The sequence below is a fragment of the Aquila chrysaetos genome, chromosome 8 (genome assembly GCF_900496995.4).
Source record: "Aquila chrysaetos chrysaetos chromosome 8, bAquChr1.4, whole genome shotgun sequence".
In the NCBI taxonomy this organism is placed as follows: domain Eukaryota; kingdom Metazoa; phylum Chordata; class Aves; order Accipitriformes; family Accipitridae; genus Aquila; species Aquila chrysaetos.
This window is the reverse complement of record NC_044011.1, coordinates 17300615-17316239: the sequence shown is the minus strand read 5'-3', so window position 1 is coordinate 17316239 and position 15625 is coordinate 17300615. Positions and strand designations below refer to the sequence as shown.

At 39.0% G+C, this 15625-nt stretch overlaps 1 protein-coding gene across 8 annotated transcripts in view; it reads right to left on the bottom strand.

Moving 5' to 3' along the window:
- Window positions 1-15625, bottom strand: part of ARID1B (AT-rich interaction domain 1B) — a 340416-nt gene that overhangs the window by 245366 nt on the left and 79425 nt on the right. For all 8 annotated transcript variants that reach the window (XM_030021725.2, XM_030021731.2, XM_030021728.2 and 5 more), the window contains exon 3: window positions 11963-12109. In XM_030021725.2, the coding sequence (XP_029877585.1) occupies window positions 11963-12109 (147 nt within the window). The remainder of the gene's footprint in view (window positions 1-11962; window positions 12110-15625) is intronic.

Here is a 15625-nt window from a genome sequence, read left to right as displayed (position 1 = left end):
AACACCCCCAAGTCCTTCTCCTTAGCGCTGCTCTCAATCTCAATCCACTCATCGCCCAGCCTGTATTTGTGCTTGGTATTGCCCTGAACCATGTACAGGACCTTGCACTTGGCCTTGTTGAACTTCATGAGGTTCACATGGGCCCACCTCTTAAGCCGGTCAAGGTCCCTCTGGATGGAATCCCTTCCCTTCAACGTGTTGACCACACCATGCAGCTTGGTGTGGTGCACTCAATCCCACTGTCCATGTTGCTGACAAAGATCTTAAACCGCACTGGTCCCAATACCGACCCATGAGTAACACCACTCATCACTGTTCTCCACTTGGACATCGACCTGTTGACTGCAACTCTTCAAGTGTGACCATCCAGCCACTTCATTAGCCACTGAGTGGTCCATCCATCAAATCCATGTCTCTCCAGTTTAGAGATAAGGATGTTGTGCACAAGTCCAGGTAGATGACATCAGTTGCTCATTGAAGCTCAGATGCAAAGAAGTCTGTAATAATTTTGATAAAGAAGGTTTTCTCAGCTGGTCTCTACTGTTTTGATTAACTTAATTTTTCAGTATGTGAGAGGGTTAGCGTGTTACATTTGGGGCTACTGGAAGTAGAGAATTAGCTGCATTACCATCCTCTCTTTCTCTGCAGTCTGTGAAGACACAGAGTATCTTGTGCAACAACCTTTAAATCCAGCCACCACGTGGAAGAATAACTGAGTCCAAGGAGTGGAAAGAGAACAATAATTTCCAGAAGGAAGCACACACCAGCAGAAGCAAATCAATGGTCTGCACAATACAACACTTTAAACCAACAGCAGCAAACAATTTCTTTAATCTTTGAGGTAGAAAAGTCTTCACCACCATCACCACAACCACAATTTTTTCAAAAGAAAGTATTCCCAAGTGGGCTGGTGTTGGGAGTGGTGGGAGGAGGGTGTAAGGGGGTAGAGAACAAGTGAAAGAAGTGATGCAAACTTAAAAGTCTGAGACCAGACCACTGACTACTCTTTAATACAGCAATGAAAAAAACCAGGAACTTTGATTAAAAGTTGGTAAAGGATTGCTAGGTAATAAAGCAACAATAAACCTCTCCTTTTTTGTGAGAGTGAAGGAGCACGATCTTTATGAATTCTGTATGCAGACACCCAAAACCCAAACACATATAGGTAGTTATTTAATTTTCTACCTAAAAACATGCATGTGGAAGATACCCAGGGCGAGTACTTGGTAATCAGGGAGAAGCATGAGGAAGACATGAAGAGAGAGGCTGTGCTCTTGCAGAGCTTGATTTATTGAGGGACAGCTCATCAAGACCAGCAGTTGTTTGCCTCTCTCCCACAATAAAAACACCAAGCAGTTTTGTCAACATGAAAAGGTAAACTTGTTTTTTAAGTGGTATCTTATTTACTTTGACTTTGCTATTTCTTTCTTTGTTGTCCATACCTGACTGCAACAACTAAGACACTCTAAGATTTCAGCTGCATGCTCCAAAATCTATTCAAAATCCCACTACAGTAGGAGAGAAATGCAGTAAAAGGAAAATACTGGAAAGGATAATATAAAATATATGCTGACCTATATTCCAGATAATACATTGTCTCAACAACAAAATCCCAATTCAAAATACAGAAAATAAAACTAAATATATGTACACTGAACATCTTCAGTTATTAAAGAAAATATGGGCAGCCAAAAAAATACAGTGGTAAATTTTATGCCAGGAAATATTAACAAACTTATTTTCCTTGCCTCTGAGGAAAAAAATGTGTTAATTTAAAGGCCATAAGAGAATACTGCTGTATTGCAACTGGCCATAAGGTGTAATTTACAAGACCACTGAAATTTGGAATATATACTGCTCATACAGAACTAAAAAAACCCCAGAAAACAAAAAAAACCTACAACTCAGATTTATTAGTACTTTTCAGACTTTATCACTTAATTCATAGTACTATACTATTTGCATTTTAAAATTTTTCTTAAAACAGGATTTGTGCATTTATATTCTAAAACATTTGTTTAGACAACTTTTGTCTATGAACAGCCATCAGATTAATGGATCATAAAGTAAATGACTATTATATGATCAGGTATCTTTTGATAAACTCGCTATTCTGTTTAATTTACTGCTAAATTTCAAAGGTAGGGATAAAATTATTTCTGGGATATTAATTTTTCTCTCAGAATAACAGTAAAAGAAAATCATCGAGTAATAAGGAGAGTGGTAAGGGGAGCAACAATAGTTATGATCCCTAATCTCCTGAAACAAAATAGTTTTATCAGCCTGCATTCCCATAGTTTTACTATCAAGTTAATTAATTGACTCCTACACTAATATCTAAATGCCAAGCAATTAATGGCACTGAACTATAAATGGCTTTGTCTTTGCTCTTGTAAAGTTATTTTATAAAGCAAATGCAATTCTATCACTTCGCTGACTTAATGCAGGCTTTGCAAGGTTAATATTCCCAAGCAATCGCAAAATAAAGAACTGCTTTAATTAACCTTCTGTGATTTAAATACTGAGAGAAATAAGAATTTAGAGACTTTAAATACCACCACCATCATAACAACAATAATAATACTTTGTGGATCAAAGCCAAACCACTGATTTGAGAACTTTGAGAAATACACTTGAACACATGTATCTTAACTGTATTTCTAAACTCATTAAAAAGACTTTTCTCTAAGCATAACATACTAAATCCATGATAGATTTTACATAGGTTTTGTAGTTGAGATGAAAAATGTTTCCTTTCAGGATTAATTACTTTATATATACCAAAGTTTTTAGTTTGAAAAAATGATTTGGCATCCCCACCTTTTGCACTGGAATGCTTCGCAGAGATTTTTGTTACGGAGATGGGAGATTGCCTGCTGATTCTACAAACTGATTGCATGTAAGTAACTGACCACCTGAAAATAAAGGAATAAAACAGGACTTCCCTCTTCCCCCGAGACCAAGTTTTCCCTCTTTCCAATTTAGCTGAAAGGAGGCTCTTATTGCCAGAGTTTCTTTATTATATTGTATGCTAACTTCGTTTTAGTATATGAAAAAAATCATCAGGACTCAGGACTTTCTGCATTGCTCATCTTACAAGCACAAGAGCTGCGGTATGTCTACTTGGTTTAGAATGATACAAAAACACGGGAATAAAAACTAAAAACCAGCAAGGTACAGGTGGTCACGGACATTCCTGCCAAACAGGTTTGCAGTGTGCTCTGACCCATCTCCTCTGACTATCCGGCCAGATATCATCAAACCCCCATCAGCAGCAGATGCCTGAAGAGGTGCACTTGCTGGTTTCTCAGGAGAAGAAAGGCGACCTTCAAAATTCCTCCTTCAAACTGCAAACAGAAAAGCCTACTTTTGGCAGAAAACCATTAATAGATGAACACAGCAAAAGAACAGACAGACTGGGAAAATGTTTAACTACACTTGAGGGAACTTTAAACTGAGGGTGCCATACAATTGTTAAGACAACACAGAGGCAAACAAATACATTCACCAACAGCCCTTTGGAAGATTATAAAACAGAAGCATAAACAAGCTTGCTACATTTTATACATATGCAGTAGTACCACTTTGCAAGACAAAATACTTCTCCTTTCCCAGTAATATCACTTAACAAATCCAAGTTACTACAAAGACAGATATGTGTAAGGGGTAGTTATGCATGCTAACTTTAAAGGCTTCAGACATAATAGGCTGGAGCTGATTCTTATTTGGCTAAATTGATCACCATATCTGTAAATGCTTGCTTTATAATAACAGGGTCAAGACAGTCTTCTCAAAATCTAAATGTAGTTTTTTGGGTTTGGTCAACATGCCTTCAGCAAAAATAAGCCTGTGCTGCTCTGAGTGCTGCTCCATGCTATGCCCTCAATTTTGTGTTCATGCTCAGGTGTGAGTTTACAGACAATTATCCTTGTTTTTTCTGCCTGACTATTCCTGCTAGCTACTTGGCTCTGGAAGATCATTCTCCAAGTCTCACAAACTAGCACCTATTATAATCTTATAAATACAGATATAAATCACTGGGGGAAAAAGAGAAAGGTTTTAACACATTTCCTGGAATGATATAAGCAATGCTGAGCAAACAGAGCATTCCCCAACTGGACAATAATCAGCTATTCCCACTACTGGGAAAAGATGTAGCACAACAGGAGTCACGGTTTCACTGAACTCCTGAGATGAGTAAGTAACCTTCACCACACAGATAAACAGCCATATGCTTAACACTTATTTGCTATTATAGCAGCATCATGATTATGAAATAAGACTTTATAAAAGCAGAAATCTAACTGGCAAAGACTTCAATCAGTTAAGTGTTCACTGAACTTACACAGGTGCAAACCTCATTTGCCCTTCCCGAAAACATCATGTGCTTAAGAAAGGCTCAAAAAGGATAAATTAGTTTTATGCACAAGATCAGTACGGTTCCTAAGTATTTCAACAGTTTGTTTTTAAATCACTTCAGTGTTCAGCAAGGTAAGGTGACAACTGCCTTTCAGAGGTGCTGGCCACTGGTGGCTTGTCTAGAAGCCAGGATTTAAGTTGGGGTGTGTGTTTGGAAGCCAGCTGCTGAAAGCCTGCTCCCCTTCCCTCCTCCCCCCTGCAAGCCCAGCCAAGCTTTATTACAGATGCAAAAAGTCAAGACTGCACTCTGCCTTTTGGTATCTATCTGCGCTCTCTGAAGTAGGTTGACAACAAAAGGTTCAACATACCAAAATGGATGCCTTCATAAAAAGTTGTACTTTTGTTTTTCCTTGTCCCTAATTTCAGGTCCCACAGAAAGGAGGCTGGAAAAGCTGACAGAAGTACGTATATCTTTATGAGAATTTTCACCCAGGTGCTTTCTTGTTAGGCATGTGTCTGCACACTACATACAAGCAGCCCTGATTTCTAAAAGCCAACCAACAAGCGCATCTCAGAAGCAAATGTTCTTAGTGCCATGAATTTGGGGGTGAATGGTTTAAAGGAATCACTTCTCCCTTGTACCTCTTCACACTGGAAAGAAAAGAATTGCTTCTAAGCTAAAAACAAGCCCAGCATTTTAAGACAGCGTGAATATACACTGGGCACTAAGCACCTCTGCTGCTGAGACAACAGAAGCCATGAAGGATCTACGGTACACAAGTAGTGGTGTCAGCCACTGCTGATGGTAGGCAACAACCTCTTCTGAACATTAAATTTGATTATGAGTTCTCATATAACTGTAATAGCCAACTTCCACAAAGAATGCTTTCCTATATGCCTGGCAGCAAATGTCAGATTAACATACAAGCTTGTTCTTCCCCAGATTTCCCGTGGTTCATAACACAACAAATATTAAGTGCAACCATTCATCTAGTGGTAGATGATTACAGATACAGAAGTTAAGAGGACAGAAGGACAAATGATTTTTATTACAACTTTAAGCCGTGGGCAGCTGTACGTTACTTCTTAAAGAAGTTTAAATTAAATTCTGCAGGATTTGAGACTGAACTACAGTACAGTCGACTGCTAATTCTAGTAACTTAAGAGTGAAGATTTTATTAAAAAAAATAATTGCGTTGAGGTACAAAACTTAAATTTGGACTCATCGAGGACTATCTGTATTACTTACTAATGAATCTGGTATTTGCATGTAACACAACTATTCCTAATTTACAACAACAGTATTTTCATACAGTGTTACACCCCAAAACAGCTTGACATTGTTAATTAACATGCTGCTTATTACACTGTTAAAGGAACTTTAGCAGCTCGCATCAAATTTAAAAACAAGACTTCATCCTCATTATACCAAAATCACTTTAATAATTTGATGCATTTTGCCACAATACAGTTTGTTCTGTTTTCATGACAGTCATACAGCTTGGACATGAAAACGGATTAATTAGTTTCACATTTTGTTCACATTTTCAAAGACTGTTTCAAATTGGGTAATGTTTTATCTGTCCTACCTTGCACTGACTCAACATAAGAAACAGATGTCTGCACAAGAACATTCTCATCGTCATCTCAGGCTTGCGACTGAGACTAGTGCAAACCATTGTCACCAGTTCAGGAACCTGAAATGTATGGCCTCCATTGATCCTAGTTCAGGGAAACGGAGAGAAGCCGCAGCCCCTTGCAGGAGTGTAAGTGGTCCGTAGCCCTCTGCCCATAGACGCTGACCGAGGGGTCACCAGAGATGCCTCCCACCTCATCACGCACACTGCTTTCCGCTTTGGATTCTATTTGGGACTACCAAAACGATTCACAAATTCTTACTGGCCTGAATTGCATTCATCCCCCTGGCCCACTCTCAGAAAAAAACCACTAGTTAGTCTATTTTTATTTGTCCTACAACAACTTGCGTTGAAAAAAATCTCACCAAGATCAGTAGGTCTTATCAGTAAGTAAGGTACTATACTGTGGGGCAAAACAAGGTTTTGGCCAGCTTTTAGAACATTTAAATAAAACCTGACAGTGAGGGAGTCTTGTTTGTTTGTTTGCTTGTTTATAAAACATTTTCTCCTTTTAAATAAAAACAGACTAAAGACTGAGCCTGAACTACCTGACTATTCCTTCAAGGCATTTAAAAAAAAAAAAAAAAAAAAAATCTTAGTAACCACAAGGGAATGATGTAAAAACACACACAGAGCCTCTTGGTGCACACTGTTAACCAGAAGGACCAATGCCCCAGAGAAGTGCACACGCATGCCCCACCTCAAGGACCTGCCACACTTTTTTCCCCTTTTAATCTCATGCATGCATGTGAGAAAAAGGATCAACATAATCCCACTCTATTCTGGAAAGTTGCAAGCAGAAAGCTTCCAGGAACATGTAAAACAAAGGATGACTTCAGGGTAACAGCAGCAGGTGTAGAATAAAATCACTATTTTTGTTTAACTAAGAGTGAGACCATAATTATTTTGCAGATCCATTTCATCTGTCAAAAAGCGATATGGTCCCAACTCATAAAATAACACAATAAACCTCAAGGCACGATCCTATCTCGATACATATGAACACATGCTACATAAAACAAGAAAATATATAAACATGGCTGTTTAAAAGCCAGTTGGAAAGCATAATAACCCAAAATATACATCACACTATCTTAACAAAATAATGTTTAATGATGACAGTTTAAGTTTGCAATTACATGACATTCTTGAGCAAAATATCACTTCTACTTATGGCAAAAGATTTAAAACTGAAAAAACAACTGAAGCATTTATTCATTTATATGCCATTTCAAGATGAAAAACCCTGCCAAGGGCAACACTGTAGTAGTGTAGCACATCTTTCTTTCTCTTTTTTCTTTTCAAGAGCAGTAAAGGTAAAAAGTAGTTAAAAAAAAAAAAACAAACACACAAACCAAAGGCAGTATCTACATCTACTGGCGATACCTAATGATCAATGAATCTGCTACTGCAATAAATTTGCTTAAAACAAAGCTCTTCCTTTAATGGTTTTTACACAGCAGGCTCCTGATATGAAGAGGGGATGACTGATGCTGGCTTACAATATGGCTCTATAGTAAACTATGCCAGTATTACTATCAAATCACCTCTTATGAAACTCCCTTTCTGCCCACCATGCCATCAATTTAACAAAGATCTAAACAACTTACAGTTCAAACATTCAAATAAATCCCATTCTCCTCCTTCCCCTCTATGCTTATTAGAAGAATGGAAAGTCACAAGTCACTGGAACAGTCCCAGAAATTATTTTATCTGTTTACTTTTATGGATAAGATTGCATACTGAATTCAAGTGAGTCAAGGAAAAGGAGCAATGGCTTCACACTTCCACAATACAGGAGAAATGAAGACAAATACCAATTCCAAGGCACAATACTAAGAGTTATACCTGACTGCAGAAGCTTGCTCACATTATGTCTAAAAGAGCAAAAAATAAAACATTATCTGTATGAAATTTTGTATCAGTTTTCTTCCCATAATAAAAATACCTGATACATCACACTACAGGGTTTTACATAAAAGGAAACCGGTGGCAAGAAAAAGTCCATCATCCATCCAGAATAAACACTACTTTCAGCGTTATAATCTCCAAAACAGGTAGACTGACATAAACCTACAACGGAAATAGGGAAAATACAGTAGGGAGAAGGCAGCAAATTACCGAGAAGTCCCCTTTCTCCATCCTGGCATCTCTTATCCATCCTGCAGTAAAACCAGTTCAATCACTCACATCACAAAGGTGGCAATCAGGGAGATGGCTTATTTACTGTAAAACAGAACATGAAACTTCTTCCCCTCACAGCTAGCTCCCCTGCTACAAGCAAGTTCAGCTTCCAGTCCATCAGGTACAGAATAACCTGTAAACTCTTTGGTGTAAAGACCACCTTTTTGTTACGTGCTTGGAGAACGACCAGAATAACAACATCCTGAACCACAGCTGGGGCTACCATGAACTACTTCAGTATTATTAGAGTGATCCTCTCTTGCTTCATGATCCAACCATGCTCTCCAGGAAAAACACTTGTAGTCTAAATTTCTCCCATAATTCTGGCTAGCCAGCATGAGGCAAAAACATCTTCAGAGGCCAGCTTCTGTTCTTGAGGCCGACATGCTGAAACAATTGACTTTATACATTCCTCAAAGTTGTGACCATTCAAAACTAGGACTTTGCACCAATGCTGAGTGGAAAAAGCAACAAAATCAATACAAAAAGACAAAAACGGGTAATAAAGAATACAGAAAACATGGAGGAAATTCATTTGTGAGCCGGAAAGAAAGAGCAAAACTAAGGATGACAGACAAAGGATGACGGATTATATGACAGAGACCACCTCAGTTTTCTAATTGCCAGGATTATATAAACAGGATGTACTGGTATTTTTAAGAGTAGAAATAAGAAAGATACACCAACTGGTGCAACAAGTATTATATGATATTATAGGGTTTTTTAAAATTCTATTTAGAATATGTAAATCCAATATTAAATCACAGCAACAAAGAATCACATAGGTTCAAAGAGACCTTCAGAGAGAGGCCATGTAGTCAAACCTCCAGTTCAAAGCAAGTCTACGGAGAACAGGGTGTAGGGGGCCTTGCCTAGCTGACTTTTGAGCATCTCCAAGGATGGAGATCCCAGTCTGGGCTCCTTCCTCTGTTTGAAAACCCTTATGGTAATTTGTTGGTTTTTTTTTCCTTTTACCAAGTTGCAACTTCCCTTGTTCCAGTCTATCCCCACCGCCTCTTGTTCTTCCACTGTGCACCTCTGAGATAAGTTTGGCTCTATTCTGTCTCACATCCTCCCATTTGGTAGCTGTAAACAGCAGTAAGATCTCCCTTGGGCTTTCTCGTCATAAGGCTGCCCAATATATCAAATTCAGCGAACTCCACCCTTAAACATCCTAAAACTATATGAATACCTACTCCTATTTCTCGTGCTGAAATTTTAATCAAGTAAACCCTAGTTTTTAAATTATTTTCAAAAGATAATCAGTCTCATATAAGCAGAGACTTGTATGCTTAAATAAGAACAGTTTAAAATTTTTGTCTCAGCAGCACAATTTGACATATAGTCCCAACTTTTCTGTTACCCTAGCATTAATTTTTGTATGGTACACTGGTTACCACTTGACAGTAACTCTACTATGAATCAGCAGCAGAGAAGGAACACTGTTGCTGAAGTGTCAGAAGTATAGACTTCAACTTCTTGTGTTAGGAATTTGTTTTCCAGATAAGCAGTTCCCAAAAAATGGGAAAGAACACAGTGGTGAGGTTTTACAGGGAAACAGAGAGGAGGTCACCTGATGACCCTTGAGACAGGGGGAAGGGCAGCCATGGAACCAACCTGGAGATGGGGAAAAGGAGCAAGCCCCAAGGTGTGAAGGACTCATTATTTATATGAGATAGTCCCATCTACACACAAATACTCCAAGAAAAGCCTGTATAATTCAGAACCTGGGATCAGAGTTCAAAACTTAAGAGGCTGACCACTACTGAAGAACAGGATAACCAACCAGCCATTCACAAACCACAAAGAATTTCAGGTGGCAATTCTCACACAAAGGATTACCAACCACAAGGCTGCGTTGGCGAGGACCTAATGCATCACCCAAATTTGCAGATTCAGGCAAAAATGCCTACTGACCTTGAAATGCCTGTATCACCCTTGGAGCCTGGATTTAGACACTCCTTCAATGTACCCTCAAATCCTCAAAGAAGAAAATTTGGCTACATTGAGGCTGGTATCTTCTACTTGTGAATCTGTCCCTGCCTTTCTCTTCATCCCAGTTCTCTTAAGTCCATAACATATGGAAGGCTTTACTCTCATTTTGCCTTTATCCTTTTCTATGATACCGCTTACTTGCACAAGCCTTCACTTTACTGGCTGTGACAGCAAATGATGATTGGAACATGTATTAACAGATAAATCAGTATCTTGTTATTTCTTAAGTCCTGTATAGTTGGTATGTTTTGTATATTTTTTAAACTAAAATACTCAATCCATTCAACTGACAATATTTAAAATATGATGAGGTGTCCAAGGCAGGGGGAAAAAAAAAAAAAAAATTCAGTTTCACAAACTGTGATATGTAGACTTTGGAACAGCTGTGTTTCTTTTATCTCATAGGCTGTATTACTAGGACTTTATCTGCTAAGACTTTACCAAGATGCTTATGAACAGTATTTTCAAGTCATAGAGAAATCAAGCATTTAATGCCAAAGTAAAAAGGGAGAAAATTAAATTTAAAGACACAACTGCAATCCTTAAAGTCGCAGCTACATATAATCCAAAAGATGGAAAGTGGTGACATTTACAAGAATATCACAGATACAATTAAGAATTCTATTTCATAAACCATCCAGCATTTTAATGAAAAAAGTTAATTCTCAATGGAATTTTAAAATGTAGATGAAGAAAAATTAACATGTAATTACACAGTAAAATTATCATAGCTTTATTTTAAAATCAAAGGAGAGCCTCCTGTATCATTGCTACTTATGGCATCTTTTGTTAGTTTATTTTACACACTATTTTTATTTCAAACTAAGATTTCTAGATTGCACCAGCATTATCCCAAAATGTTAAATCAACCACACCTGACAGAATTCCCCAGTGATTTGCAGCAAGTGCTGATGCTTCTACTAATACCCAGTCTTGAGCAACTCACTCTTGTTAGATTTCCCAGGACGGTGAGCATGCTTTAGTTTCATCCTTCCATTTCCAGATCACCTCTCTGTGATTAACAGAGCTGAGCCTGCACATAGAGCTGAGCCTACACATTCAGCTGCATCAGCTATGCACATCCATTTTGTTCAGTATCTAAAATCCGGGTGTTTTCTCAAGCTCTGGGAAGCAGACCCATACACTATCACTTCTGATCTTAGTTAAAAACAGAATCACTTTAAATGAATTTCAATGGCTAACACAATTCAAAAGCACAATTCAAGGACAGCAATGGATATTGAATTATGCAGTTTCACTAGCTGGATATGCAAACTGACAACATTCAAATTAATAGCTGTAATATCTCTTAAGAAGGTCCCTTGACAAAGCAGCTCCAAAATGCCTTGAACTCATCTATCCTCAAATGAAGTAACTCGAAAAACAAACCAGTAGTGACCATGTTAGATGCAGAAGCTCTCAGCAACATCTGTCTTGTGAGGGGAAAACAAAACAAAAGCAAGGAAAACCTCCAGCCTCCACTGACATCTGATCAAGAAACTGTTACTTCTTTTCAAAAGCAGAATTAATAGTTGCCAGGGTATATACACTGGCTTTATTCAAAAAAAAGCTGATATAAAATAAAGCCTGAAAGTGTGTGCATATGTATTTGTGTGTATTTCCCCAAAGACTTTTCAGAAGGATGTTGCCTTATTCTGTGTTTATTTAATTTTGCTTTTAACACTTTTCTCTCGAAAAGGGATCAGGTGGGTTTTGTTCATTTCACACAGATCATTTTCACACTTCCAGCTCTAGGGCGACTGTCAGTAGTGGAGGACAGTGCTTACCTGCTGAGCCTGGTACCTCTGCTGGGCCTGCGACAGATATTGTGCCTGGGGTGGCAGATGCTGAGGCTGCGGCTGCTGGTTGTAGTACGGCTGCTGGCCCTGCTGGCAGTAGCCACTTACACCTTGCTGACCATACTGAGGCGGTATCTGTTGGAAGAGCCAAGCAAAGCAAATGCATGAGTTGAGGCAGCAGGACATGAAACCAAGCTATGTCGCATCTGTACGACAACCTGATCAGAAGTGATATCCTCAGCTATACACCTGACCCAACAGTCCTACTCTTTTACTCAGCAGTTAATGCAAGCCCTTAGATCTTCTTGCCCAAGCAGAAGCCCAAGTGCTCTGTATAGTTACCCTTTTCAGGAAGAGCTTCTAAGGAAAATGCTATGCTTCTAAACATCACGATCCCATAATGCCCAGCCTTAAAATACAGAAGCAGTTATTCTAAATGTTTGCTCTCCATAGGCACACTACAGAGGCAAATCAACAGAGGAATCATTCTGATGCACTGACCCAAAAGCAGAATTGTGGAAAAAAGGCACAACTCTGAAACGGACATTGAAAGAGAAATGCCTTTTTTTTTTTTTTTTTTTTAACAATAAAGTACTAATTCTTGTGAAATGTTTTGCCCACAACCCTCAGGTTTTTAGCTTTTGCGTACATGTGTGTTTAAGCTTTATACAAAAAAACTTGGGGCTTGGCAGATTTTGTTTTGGTTGAGTTCAATCTCTAAGTCTCTTCCCCCCTACTAAGATACATCTTTTAAAAAAAGATAAAACAAAAAAACCAGTGCAACACAAAATAACCTGTTACAGGTCCTATCATCAGAGAAATCAGCACATGTATCATGCACTGAGAACAAGTCAATTATAGAGTCAGAGGAATTTTCTGCATCAGTTTACTCTGTAAGTCTTGTATCAATAGACACTGACATTTTCTTGAGATATGTGAAAGAGCACACTTTCAACACGCTCCTGATACTGTGTCTGTATTGCCCCTATTTTAGGTACCTGTGTTTTTTCCCTAAACACTGGTATTTAGTACCATTTCAGATGAATGACAGATGTAACACAGGACTTCTCCCATCTAGAATGGATCTCCCATTGCATATCCCTGCCCTAAGCAAATGTCTCGGATACCCAAGCACATCTGAAATGCTTTGATCTCTGAATTGTTCCTACTGAGTCTCTGATACACCGATAAATCTGTTTACTCAACATGTAAACACACACCTGTTCTACCTAAAGTTAATTTACTACATTCATTCAACAATATAGTAATATTTGATAGGCGATAATTAATAATATGAAGTCAAATTTTAAAAAGTGTGTAGGTTGTTTTTACTACCACAACTTGATCTGCTTCTATTACTTCTGCCAGAAGTTGGTAGTCCTACTTCTTGCTAACTCCTAAGGTCAGCACTGTAACCCCACTTCTGCACTTCTTCCCTTCGCTTGCACTTCCATTCCCTTCACCACCATTCCACAGGCAGTTAGATGTTTCTGTGACCAGAGTAAGCCGTTTTTGACAAATACCCTCTCCCTGCTGATGCATAAATGAGGCAGTTTTAATGCAAACTAAAAAGGGTGTGTTGGAATATCATCAGGTAAACAGACAGCTGGAGTCTGGGATCTGACAGAAGACCACATGGTGATTTGCCCATCAGCTGCAAAGGTCACAGAGCCTGGACTGGTTCCTAGGAAACGCTAAGGAGAAACCTATGTTGTGGTAAGAAGAAAACAAAAGACAGACATCCTGACAGCAAAATATGGGCTTCTGGAAAGAAGAACAAAAAGAGAATCTGAATGCCCAGCTGACAGGATGGTGCCAAAGCAAGAGATCAGATTTATCAGGAACCAGAATATTTCTAGAATAAAGATACTTATACAGGAGGGCTGGAGCTCACCTGAACACAGAAGCCAGGTTGTTGGTACCTAAGGATCAAGAAAGTGAAATTTTAAACTGAAGAGAGGGGATTAGAAGAGCACATGATTCAAAAGCATGGCATTGCTATGACAAATGAAGACACAGAGATTTTGGGTCATCAAGTGAAGATGCTGAGAAGAATCAAAGAATTGAAACAGACACACAGATGACTACAGAGTAAATAGGATGGCAAGAAGAAAATCCAACAACACATTGCCTTCTAGACAAAAGCAGGGGAGTAGAAGAAAAACTGGATCACTGGAACGTCAAGCCTCAAACAAAAGCACTAGCAGTAGTCGTATTAGAAATCTGGTAGAAGGGAGACAATTAGTGGTCACTATTTTCCATCATCCTAGGATACAAATACATAGGGAAGACAGCTGATGACAAAGTAACATTATATGCTACATAGAGTTTAGAAACAAATCAAAACAAAACTCCACCTCACCAAGCAGCAGAGGTGTGGAGCTTGATCAGATCAGGAAGAGTGAGTGCTGGGACCACCAGGCATGGCCGGACTATGGCAACACCGACAACAGCACACCGAGGGAGATCAGCAAAGGCACAGTGCAAGATTGCATAGATGGAGATTTCAGCTCCTCCCATGTAGACTGAGTAAGCGGACTACAAAGCAGAGACTGAAGCTATCAGATAACTGCCAAAGGTGGTTCCATGGAGCTGCCGGTTAGGGAGCCTGTATGAGGAGCCACTGCCTTTGGCTCAAACCTGAGCAGCAGGGATCATCTACTTCTATGTCCTACAGCTGCAGAACCACTACACATCAGTGACTATAACATAGTTAAATTGAGCATCCCTACAGGAGCAGTGAAAACCAAGGAAGCTACCACTGTTGTGCTTAACTTCAAAAAAATATAACTACATAAAAAAGAGAAAGCTTGTTCAAATGAAGCTCTAACAGCCAGCTACGAGACATAAAATCTGACTGGCAGCATCAAAGCTGCTTAACAACAACCACATGGAAAGCACAGAACCAATATTCACCACCTATTAAGAAAGACTTGAGAAGAGGAAAGGGACATCAGCATGGCTCATCACAGGTTTCCAGAAGCAAAAAGGCATCCTTCAATAAGCCGACACCAAGTCCAAATGAAGAAAACAAAAAAGACTGTAAACTCTGGCACTTCAAATGTAGTAAGGCAGGCCAGAAAGAACTGGAGGAACAGCTAGGATAGGGAATCAAATGAGTAATGAATCATTTCTTCAAACACATCAGGAGCAGGAGGTCTGCCAGAGAGCCTGAAATGCCAACTGATGATTAAGGTATAGAAGGAGATTCAGAGAAAACAGGGCCATCACAGAGAAACTTAACAAATTTTATGCATTAGTGCACACTGTGGAAAAATCTTGGGAGGTTCCCATGCTGGAGTCCTCCTTCATGAGGGACTCAATGAATGCATCTGAATCTGATGGACTATTCATGGGACAAACTGACAAATGAACAGTGAGAAATGCTCAAGACCATACAGTATCACCGAAGAGGTCTACACAAATTCAAGAATGAAAAAGCTGAATTACTAATGATGTTACACAACCTCTAACTTGGGAGTTGCCTTGGTGGGTCAGAATTGGAGTATGGCTTTGGGGGGGCGGGGGGAGCAGATATTAGAGTAATTTAGGACTATAAAGGACTGATGACTGTTCTGGATAAATCAGTACAGATAAGAATGAAGATCAGAATTAGGAAACATCAACACAGCTTTTGCAAAGGAAAATCCC